Raw genomic sequence first — 10,197 nt, 5'->3', positions numbered from 1 at the left:
CGAGGAGACAAACGTTACAGCGGTGGGCTCTGGTGATTTGAGCGCATTAGCGCCTCCTCCCGGTGTAGAGTGTGGCATGCAGTTCTCCTCCTGACCTGCAGGTGGCGGTAGCGTCGTTAAAGCAGCGGCAGTAGAGAGTGTTTCCGCTCGTATGTAAGTTTGGATCCGCGGTTGAACGCACGGACGACGTGAGTTCACATGTTTAAAGTTGTTGTTTTTAAATCTTTAAACGTTAATGTGTTGTTCGTGTCGCGGTGCGTTAACCCCGCGTCACCGACACACACTCACCGGGTCTTTTTGGGGGGTTTTGTGAGCGGCACAGACCGCGGTTACACTCGAAGCTAACAGCCTTAGCTAAGCTAACGCTATGAATGAACGCATGCTAGCGTTAGCTTCACGTTCAATAAACGTGAACGAGACTTCAATTTCAATTGAAGTGTTTGTATAAAACCTAATGAATTATGGGGGAAAAGTAAAGATAATAAAAGACGATGACGTCACAGCGTTTATTCACTTTATGCTGATGTGTGTGTGTGTAAATGATCACACACACACACACACACAGAGGCGCTGTCTTTAAAGGTATAGTTCAGATGTGTGTGTGAATGAACTGAAACATAAGCCTGTCTTTATCTCACTGTTACACTTTGTAAACCACTCACTCTCCCATACCAAAGGTTCCTTCAGCCGTGCTCTGTTGTTGTTGTTGTTTCCTCAGATCATGGACATCAGACCAAACCACACGATTTACATCAACAACATCAACGACAGAGTCAAGAAAGAAGGTGAAACACATCGCAGTGCTTAGCCATGCTAACATGCTAACGTTTGTGTAGCGAGGTTTATTCAGATCACGTGATGTCTTGTTCCCACAGAGCTGAAGCGCTCGCTCTACGCGCTCTTCTCTCAGTTCGGACAGATCGTGGACATCGTGGCCATGAAGACGATGAAGATGAGGGGTCAGTCCTTCGTCGTCTTCAAAGAGCTCGCCGCCGCCACCAACGCCCTGCGGCAGCTGCAGGGTTTCCCCTTCTACAACAAGCCCATGGTGAGTCCACAAAGTATAAATATATATGTATTTGTGTTTAAATATACGTAAACGTATGTAACCGTGAGACTGTTCTCAGAGGATTCAGTACGCAAAGACTGACTCTGAGGTCATCGCCAAGGTCAAAGGAACCTACGGCGACAAAGAGAAGAAGAAGGAGAAGAAGAAGAAAGCTCAGGAGGCTGCGGCGGCTAATCTGACCAAGAAACTACCACTGGTGAGGGGGTGAACATTCATCACTTCATCACTTCATTCATTCATTCATCACATCATTCATTCATCACATCATTCATTCATTCATCGCTTCATTCATTCATCAATTCATTCATTCATATGTCAGGATTTTCTCCATTAATTGACTGCAGTTTTGTTGATGATTGAAAAACTGTTGTTTGTTTTCAGGGTTCAGCACCAGTTCACACACCTGCTGTTCAGGTAAGACCACAGTCAGACTGAACCAGACCAGACTGAACCAGACTGAACCAGACAAGACTGAGCCAGACCAGACTGAACCAGACCAGACTGAGCCAGACCAGACTGAGCCAGACCAGACTGAACCAGACCAGACTGAACCAGACCAGACTGACGTGGGCTCAAATGAAATGACTGTTGATAAAACAGGTCATGTGATCTTTTCTTAAATGTCGTCTCATCAGGTTCCAGATAATCCACCAAACTACATCCTGTTCCTGAGTAACTTACCAGAGGAAACTAATGAGATGATGCTGTCTATGCTGTTCAACCAGTGAGTGACACACACACACACAGAGAGACACACACACACACAGAGACACACACTCACACTCACACACTAACATTGTGTGTCTTCCTCTCAGGTTTCCTGGTTTTAAAGAAGTGCGTCTGGTTCCAGGAAAACACGACATCTCTTTTGTGGAGTTTGAGAGTGAGAGTCAGGCGGGTGTGGCTAAAGATGCTCTACAGGGCTTTAGGATCACAGCCACCTGTGCCATGAAGATCACCTACGCCAACAAGTAGAGGGGGAGGAGTCTGTCCTTTTGTACATAAAGCTGCTTCTTTTCTTGTCTTTTTTTTAGTTCAATAACAAATAAAGATTTTGTAAATAATCTGTGACTCTGTGATGATGTCACATTAAAGGGATAGTTCACAACTGCTCCCTTTAGGGGGCGCCACAGCAGTCATCTGCAATCTCATCTTATTAGATCTTATCAGACTGACTGCAAAATAATGAGCTCTCCTCTTCGTCCACAACAGACTGACTGCCAAATAATGAGCTCTTATATACATCCACCAACAGACTGACTGCTAAATAATGAGCTCTTATATACATCCACCACCAGACTGACTGCTAAATAATGAGCTCTTATATACATCCACCAACAGACTGACTGCCAAATAATGAGCTGTTGATGACTGAGTGAATCTGTTGTATTTCACAGCGCCACCTGTCGGCAAAAACACCATGACCCACGTCACGTGACTTTTTAAAAATATACATTTGTATATAAGTATATAAGTTTGTATAAGTTTAAATAATTTCGTTTATGTGTGTGATTGAGTGAGAGACTGTGTGTGTGTGCGTGCGCGCGCGTAAGAGGCTGTGCGCGCGCGTGTCGTGATCGCGCCTCGCGCTCCCGTCGTCAGTCAGTCGGTGGACGGTCGCAGCGCGTGCAGGTCAGTGTTTACTGTTTACATTGTTGATGAGTTTGTTTGTGTCACGTGACCATTGACTTGCGTTTCCAAACGTAAACATGTTATTGTTATTGATTTATTTGAACTTTTAATAACATTTAAGCATAAAATCATGAAATAACAACAATCATAGCAAACATCCCATAATAATAATAACCATAACAATAATAATAATAATCCACACTGGTGTATAAACTATAACACACTTTATATTTAATATACATTTATGTGTTTGTTCATTTCATCTTTTTATATTTATATAAAAGTACATGAGCACTTTAAATACTACTGTAATACTACTGTTATACTACTGTTATACTACTGTTATACTACTGTAATACTACTACTACTTATTCTGTCAAGTTCAGCTTATTTACTTTAGACTTAACTCAGTGACACAAAGTGACCACACGAGGCAGCAGAGGACCAGCAGCTCCTGTGTGTGTGTGTGTGTTAGAGAAGAAAACATCGGCGATGAGACGCAACATTCTGAGACCTGTGGACGATTTTAACAAGGAGACGCCAACAACTGTGTGTGTGTGAGAGTGTGTGAGAGAGAGAGGGTTAGTGTGTGTGTGTGTGTGTGTGTGTGTGTGTGTGTGTGTGTGTGTGTGTGTGTGTGAGAGAGAGAGGGTTAGTGTGTGTGTGTGTGTGTGTGTGTGTGAGAGTGTGAGAGAGAGAGAGTAAGTGTGTGTGTGTGTGTGTGTGTGTGTGTGTGTGTGTGTGTGTGTGTGTGTGTGTGTGTGTGTGTGTGAGAGTGTGAGAGAGAGAGAGGGTTAGTGTGTGTGTGTGTGTTCTTTCTGGTCTTCACATCTTTAACAGGTTTATGTCACGTTAAGACACATTAAGTGTGTTAATTAAGGGTGTGTGTATGTGTGTATATATATATATCTATATATCTATATCTATATAGATATAGATATAGATATATATCTATATATATATAACTATGTATGAATAAGTGTATAAATGTAAAGTGCGTGTTGTGTATAAATGTAAAGTGTGTGTTGTGTGTGTGTTGTGTGTGTCCTCACCTGTCAGAAAATGGCCGCCTCAGAGTCCAGCTACGACTACGAGATTCCCGAGGACGAGATCCCGGACACCACCAGGGGGCGGGGCTTCTCTGCGGCCAGCGTGGTGATCGCGGTGGTCCTGGTCACCATCATGGTTGTGTGTGGCGTGGGAAACTGTGTGTTCATCGTTAGCTTAGCTCGCTACAAGCAGCTGAGGAAGCTGAGGCAGCTGCTGGTGGCTAATCTAGCCGTGTCAGACGCGGCGGTGGCGTTAATCTGCTGCCCGTTCCTCCTGGATTATTATGTGGTCAACAGGTTGTCATGGCAACACGGTCAGATGCTCTGTGCGGCAACCAACTATCTACGCACTGTCTCCCTGCACGTGTCCACCAACGCTCTGCTGGTCATCGCTGTGGACAGGTGACCTTTGACCTGTGCTGTTGTGTGTGTAGGTTAAAGACTGACCTTTGACCTGAGCTGTTGTGTGTGTGTAGGTTAAAGACTGACCTTTGACCTGTGCTGTTGTGTGTGTGTAGGTTAAAGACTGACCTTTGACCTGTGCTGTTGTGTGTGTGTGTAGGTTAAAGACTGACCTTTGACCTGTGCTGTTGTGTGTGTGTGTAGGTTAAAGACTGACCTTTGACCTGAGCTGTTGTGTGTGTAGGTTAAAGACTGACCTTTGACCTGAGCTGTTGTGTGTGTGTAGGTTAAAGACTGACCTTTGACCTGAGCTGTTGTGTGTGTGTAGGTTAAAGACTGACCTTTGACCTGTGCTGTTGTGTGTGTGTAGTTTAAAGACTGACCTTTGACCTGTGCTTTTGTGTGTGTGTAGGTTAAAGACTGACCTTTGACCTTTGACCTGTGCTGTCGTGCAGGTACAGGGTGATCGTCCACCCTCTGAGGGCGAGGATGAAGCAGAGGACGGCGTGTTTGGTGGTCCTGGCCGTGTGGATCGTCCCCGTCTTCATCGCCGTCCCGTCTGCGTACATGTCCTCTGAGACAAAGTATCCTCATGTGGAAGGACACGCCCACAAGACCTTCTGCGCTCAGATCTGGCCCGTGGACCAGCGGCTTCTCTACCGCTCGTACTTCCTGCTGGTCTTCGCCGTGGAGTTCGTTGGCCCGGTGAGCGTCATGGTCGTCTGCTACGCGTGGATCTCCAAGGAGCTGTGGTTCAAAGATCTCCCCGGGGTCCAGACGGATCAGATCAGGACCAGACTCCAGAGGCGGCGCAGGACCGTGGTGGTGCTGATCCTGGTCCTGGTGGCCTATGTTCTGTGCTGGGCTCCGTATTATGGTTTTGCTCTGCTGAGGGACTTTTACCCCACGCTCATCTCCAGGGACAAGAACTCCCTGGTGGTCTTCTACATCATCGAGTGCATCGCCATGAGCAACGGCGTCATCAACACCTTCTGCTTCGTCAGCGTCAGGAACTACAGCAAAGTCCTGAGGAGGACGAGGAGGTTCCCGCTGACGCTGGTCACGTCTGTGGTGGACAAGTCTGAAGGTGAAGGAAGGACTCTGAAACACATGGAAGAACAGACATGGATCTGACCTGGACTCAGCAACTGCTCTGGTGATGAGCAGCGCCTCCTACAGGCCGCCGGGTGGTGGTGCAGTCTGGGTTCTTCTCAGGAGGACCTCAACATTTAAGTTAAACATCATTCATTCATCAATAACCACTGATGTTGCCATGGAAACTTGAATAAAAGAGTGAAATGACCCGACTGAGACTTTTATTTTGAAAACTGTGGAGTTGGGTTTTATCGTGGACAATCCACGTAACCCAGCAACCACGTGCTTCCTGTTTACACCTAAAGAAACCACAGCTGCTAATGCTAATGCTAATGCTAGCTATGTAGCAATAATAGAAGCGTCTCAAACATTAAAAAACGTTTAAAACTTTACGACTCACACACAACGACAACAAACGTGGCCCATGTAGCCTCCAGCTACAGTAGACGGCTAGCGTAGCCTCCAGCTACAGAAGACGACTAACGTAACCTACGTAGCCTCGAGCTAGAGAAACAGCATTGACCGCAGCATTAATGCTCAACAACTCCACGTTTGGTTTAATAAAGTTGAAAACATTAGCGTCAGTAGCATAGCACAGCATACTTGTGAAGGGAGTACGAAAAAGTGTAGCATGGAACATTGGTGTATGTATCACAGAATAGTGTAGCTTAGCGTAGCTTTGCATAGCTTAGCTTAGCAGTGCGTAGGTGTCATTAAAGTTTTGTGTCGAGTAAAAAAAACAAAAAAACTTTAAAAATCAAAGTCCAAAAAAAGCTGAAAGACAAACAGGAAGTGGGCTAAGTCTACTTCCTGCTCTGCAGAAACTCCTTTGCTTCCTTCTGCAGTCTGTGGACGTCCTCTGATTCAGGAGGGACATAGTCAGAGTCGTCCCCCACGTCCTCGCTGTCGTCGTCGATGAAGCTGTCGTCAGAGTCCTCGTTGTGGGCGGGGCTCTTCTTGGGGGCGGTACGTGTGGCACGAGCTGCAGAGACATCGACACGGTCAACATGTGACTCAGGCCACGCCCACAGCGCCCCCTGCTGCTGAGACTCACCTGGTGTCTTTGAGTGTCTGAACTCTTTCCTGTGGAGAGGATTCTTCCTGCAACAGAGGACAAAGAGACACACTGTGACGTCTCTGAAGGACACTATGAAGGACATTGTGATGTCTCTGAAGGACACTGTGACGTCTCTGAAGGACACTCTGAAGGACACTGTGACGCCTCTGAAGGACACTGTGACGTCTCTGAAGGACACTCTGAAGGACACTGTGATGTCTCTGAAGGACACTCTGAAGGACACTGTGACGCCTCTGAAGGACACTGTGAAGGACACTGTGAAGGACACTGTGACGTCTCTGAAGGACACTCTGAAGGACACTGACGTCTCTGAAGGACACTGTGAAGGACACTGTGACGTCTCTGAAGGACACTCTGAAGGACACTGTGACGTCTCTGAAGGACACTGTGACGTCTCTGAAGGACACTGTGAAGGACACTGTGACGTCTCTAAAGGACACTGTGACGTCTCTGAAGGACACTGTAACGTCTCTGAAGGACACTGTGAAGGACACTGTAACGTCTCTGAAGGACACTGTGACGTCTCTGAAGGACACTGTGAAGGACACTGTAACGTCTCTGAAGGACACTCAGAAGGACACTGTAACGCCTCTGAAGGACACTGTGAAGGACACTGTGACGTCTCTGAAGGACACTGTGACGTCTCTGAAGGACACTGTGAAGGACACTGTAACGCCTCTGAAGGACACTCTGAAGGACACTGTGACGTCTCACCTGTAGCAGTCAGTACCGTACGGACACTCTGGTCGGTCCAGCTCCGTCCCCTCGTCCTCGTCCTCGTCCTCGTCCTCATAGTCTGTGTCCTCAGGGTGACTGCACTCCTGGAAATGGAGTGGGTTTTTCCTGGGACGAATAAAAACAGACACACGGTGAAAGACAACGAACGTGCAGTGGTGGCCCCCTGGTGGTGGTTTGTGGACGCACCTGTAACAGTCCCGCCCGTATGGACACGGTGTTCTGAGTGGACGTCTGGACAGAGCGGGGACAGAGGACTTCCTGTTGTCCTCAGGTTCACTGATGTCAGAGGCTCGTGTGGTGGTGGAGGCGGAGTCAATGACGGCAGTGGGCGTGGCCTCTGGTGTCTCCTCTTCATCACTGACGTCCCTCACCTTCCTCCTCCTCTTCTTCCTTGGTCTCGGCTCCTCCTCCTCCTCCTCACTGAGCTCCGCCTCCTCAGGAGAGTCGGCTGCAGGGGGCGTGGCCTGTTTAGGGGCGGTTCTTCTTTTCACCGACTCGACTATAACATAAACAGCTTATATGTGACATCACAGTGATGACATCATTGCTACTGATCACATGACAGGAAGTCATCCTGGGCGGTACCTTTAGGTTTGTGGGAGGAGCCATGCGGTGTAGATACGACGGCCATCATCCACGCAGGTAACACTCTGGTCCTCATGACCGATGAGGCTCCGCCCCCTTCATCATCATCATCGTCCACTTCCTCTCTGACGGCTTTGTCTTCCTGTCGCACACAGAGGGGTCAATCTCTTGAAGCTCCGCCCACATCACCACATTACACCACTGTCCTGCAGCTAATGCTACGCTAACTACTCACCTGGAGCTAATGCTAAGCTCACTCCTCCCCTGAGGCTAATGCTAATTTATAACCCACCTGGAGCTAATGCTAAAATAAATGTTCTAAGTCTAAGTTAACTACTTACCTAAGGCTAATGCTAAGCTAATGCTAACCTAGCTCTGTCAGGTCACGACCTCACAGTGAGATCACCTGACCTCTGTCAACAAACCTGATCATTTAAATGTCTGTTTGGACTTGGCTCCTCCTCCTCCTCTGATAGGCCTGGTGACTCCTCATGAGGCGGAGTCTGTCCACTGTTTGCTCTGATTGGACGATTCGGCTCCACGTCTGGCTCTGGAGGATGGGGAAGCTCCTCCTCTTCCTGTTTCTCTTTGTGACCATTTCTACAGGAAGTGACATAAAGGGATAGTTCAGGTTTTTTTTTTTATATAGATTTTATTAATTTAAGTCACATGATCACGTCTTTATCTCAGTGTTTGTAAACCACTCACTCTCCCACACCAAAGTCACTCACTCTCCCACACCAAAGTCCACAGAGAAAACCAGTGATTTTAACTCACAGGGACACAGGAGCTGCTGGTCCTCTGCTGCCTCGTGTGGTCACTTTGTGTCACTGAGTTAAGTTTGGTGTGGGAGAGTGAGTGACTTTGGTGTGAGAGAGTGAGTGGTTTACAGAGATCATGTGACAGTGATGGTGGACTTCACCTGATCTTCATGTTCCTCGTCTCCATTTCAAACAGATGATAACGATCACACACACACACACACAGACACACACACACACACACACACAGACACACACACACACACAGACACACACTCACACACACACTCATGTATTCACCACTGGTGGACGTACCTGGCTAAAGTGTCTCTGGCTCCGCCCACTGCTGTCACTCTGGCCCCGCCCACTTCTGTCACCCTGTAGACAAAGTGTCCCGGCAGCAGAGAGAAGACGTCTCCGTGGACAAGAGGACACCATGAGTCTTTGAGCAGAGGTCGAAGGTCATCAGTGACAGAAGGTGAGTGGATGAAGCAGGGGTTCACATGAGTCTGAGGATTAGAACCATCATCACTGATCAGTGTGTGTGTGTGTGTGTGTGTGTGTGTGTGTGTGAGTCTGAGTCTGAGGATTAGAACCATCATCACTGATCAGTGTGTGTGTGTCTGTGTGTGTGTGTGTCCTCACAGGTTTCAGTCTCAGTTTTCCCTCCACATTCTGCAGAACAGCGTGATGTCGTGAAATCCTTCGGTCACTGACCTGAGACAGAGAGAGGGTCAGAGGTCACTGTGTGAGTGTGTGAGTGTGTGAGTGTGTGAGTGTGTGAGTGTGTGAGTGTGTGAGTGTGTGTGTGTGTGAGTGTGTGTGTGAGTGTGTGAGTGTTCCTGGTCTCTGACCAACACAGCGTTGTCACATTTACATGTTCACACATATATGTTCATTTAGTCAAAGATAATAAAATAGAAATGAAGACATAAATTCAGATTTGACAGGTCAGTGTCGTGGTGTCAGTCAGGTCAAAGGTCACCAGGTCAAAGGACAGATTCCTTTAAACTCACCGACAGCAGCGGCCCGCGGCCCAGCACCGTGTCTCCCGGCGGCACGTGGACCGGAGCTCCGCCGTCCACCGGAACCAGGAGGAAACCGGACATGAGCAACTGGACTGAGGTGACGTCAGCGGCAGCTACTACTACTACAACAACAACAACAACAACAACAACAACAACAACAACAGTTGGTAAACTGTCTTTGACTCGAGTTCAAACACAGAAACTCACGGCGGTGGTGAAGCGTTACCTGAAGCGGCCGGTAGGTGCTGCTCGAACCCCGAGCTAACTAGCTAACTAGCTAGCTAACTAACTAGCTAACTCACAAACAAATGTGTGCAGAACACAAACAAGAGCCTCCACTTTCTCACTTTCTCCGCGACTCGATTCAAAACTTCCGGGATACAGAAGAGCATGCGCAGTCCAGCACGGTGCAGGCCCCGCCCACATTGACTGAATTCCGCCCGGATTTCTCGTCATTTTAAAACGTTTTGCGTGTGTACACATAATTATCGTGTGTGTAAACGGAATCTGAAAACGTTTCATTTTTAAGTCAATAACAGTCTTTAAATCGGCATCATGCAGCACACACTGCTGTGTTTTCTCAGCGATCGATTTGAAAAAGAAAAAAAAAGTTTGTGAAATAATAAAAAAAGAAATGCAGATATAGTTGTATTGTCGTTTCTTTTTCGATTCTATTCGTTTAGCCGAATTTAATAGGAGCTATAATTGATCCATTCAGTAAACAGACTGATTATAAAAAACGATGAAAAAGTAAGCAATG

The 10,197-nt window shown here is 47.3% G+C and overlaps 3 protein-coding genes across 5 annotated transcripts; 2 read left to right on the top strand and 1 right to left on the bottom strand.

Annotated features, from left to right (window-relative positions):
• Positions 1–162: 162 nt before the first annotated feature.
• Positions 163–2,044, top strand: snrpb2 (small nuclear ribonucleoprotein polypeptide B2; the record flags this gene model as incomplete). Of its 2 annotated transcripts, none has more annotated exons than XM_083906240.1 (7): positions 163–188; positions 719–785; positions 876–1,048; positions 1,170–1,265; positions 1,451–1,483; positions 1,705–1,793; positions 1,885–2,044. In XM_083906240.1, the coding sequence occupies exons 2-7, from the start codon at positions 722–724 to the stop codon at positions 2,042–2,044; spliced, it is 615 nt and encodes a 204-aa protein (XP_083762366.1). In that variant the 5' UTR covers positions 163–188; positions 719–721. The 2 variants fall into 2 exon arrangements, with proteins under 2 accessions (XP_083762366.1, XP_083762365.1); XM_083906239.1 differs by having other exon boundaries at positions 1,128–1,265.
• A 624-nt stretch (positions 2,045–2,668) lies between these two features.
• On the top strand, positions 2,669–5,438 carry prokr1a (prokineticin receptor 1a). 2 transcript variants are annotated; one of them, XM_083906295.1, is made up of 3 exons: positions 2,669–2,701; positions 3,761–4,152; positions 4,608–5,438. In XM_083906295.1, the coding sequence occupies exons 2-3, from the start codon at positions 3,764–3,766 to the stop codon at positions 5,284–5,286; spliced, it is 1,068 nt and encodes a 355-aa protein (XP_083762421.1). In that variant the 5' UTR covers positions 2,669–2,701; positions 3,761–3,763; the 3' UTR covers positions 5,287–5,438. The 2 variants fall into 2 exon arrangements, with proteins under 2 accessions (XP_083762421.1, XP_083762420.1); XM_083906294.1 differs by lacking the exon at positions 2,669–2,701 and adding an exon at positions 3,187–3,250.
• Positions 5,439–5,672: 234 nt separating this feature from the next.
• On the bottom strand, positions 5,673–9,782 carry aplf (aprataxin and PNKP like factor). Its single transcript, XM_083905698.1, has 10 exons — positions 9,664–9,782; positions 9,426–9,559; positions 9,055–9,126; positions 8,725–8,918; positions 8,074–8,248; positions 7,649–7,790; positions 7,250–7,562; positions 7,040–7,168; positions 6,302–6,348; positions 5,673–6,229 (listed from the first exon to the last, which is right to left on the bottom strand). Exons 2-10 carry the CDS (start codon positions 9,516–9,518, stop codon positions 6,051–6,053), a joined length of 1,344 nt encoding a protein of 447 aa, XP_083761824.1. The 5' UTR covers positions 9,519–9,559; positions 9,664–9,782; the 3' UTR covers positions 5,673–6,050.
• Positions 9,783–10,197: the final 415 nt, after the last annotated feature.

Source organism: Microchirus variegatus (genome assembly GCF_963457635.1).
Source record: "Microchirus variegatus genome assembly, chromosome: 19".
NCBI classification, from domain to species: Eukaryota; Metazoa; Chordata; class Actinopteri; order Pleuronectiformes; family Soleidae; genus Microchirus; species Microchirus variegatus.
This window is presented reverse-complemented; position numbering and strand designations above follow the sequence as displayed.

Bases quoted from the DNA above. Each gene is read 5' to 3' on its own strand.
- prokr1a (XM_083906294.1), top strand. From the start codon at position 3,194: ATGAGACGCAACATTCTGAGACCTGTGGACGATTTTAACAAGGAGACG. The intron at 3,251-3,760 runs GTGTGTGTGTGA...CTCACCTGTCAG, and splicing joins ACAAGGAGACGCCAACAACT to AAAATGGCCGCCTCAGAGTC. The intron at 4,153-4,607 runs GTGACCTTTGAC...GCTGTCGTGCAG, and splicing joins CTGGTCATCGCTGTGGACAG to GTACAGGGTGATCGTCCACC.
- aplf (XM_083905698.1), bottom strand. From the start codon at position 9,518: ATGTCCGGTTTCCTCCTGGTTCCGGTGGACGGCGGAGCTCCGGTCCAC. The intron at 9,127-9,425 runs GTGAGTTTAAAG...TCTCTGTCTCAG, and splicing joins GCCGCGGGCCGCTGCTGTCG to GTCAGTGACCGAAGGATTTC. The intron at 7,791-8,073 runs GTTTGTTGACAG...TGTGTGCGACAG, and splicing joins ACAGACATTTAAATGATCAG to GAAGACAAAGCCGTCAGAGA.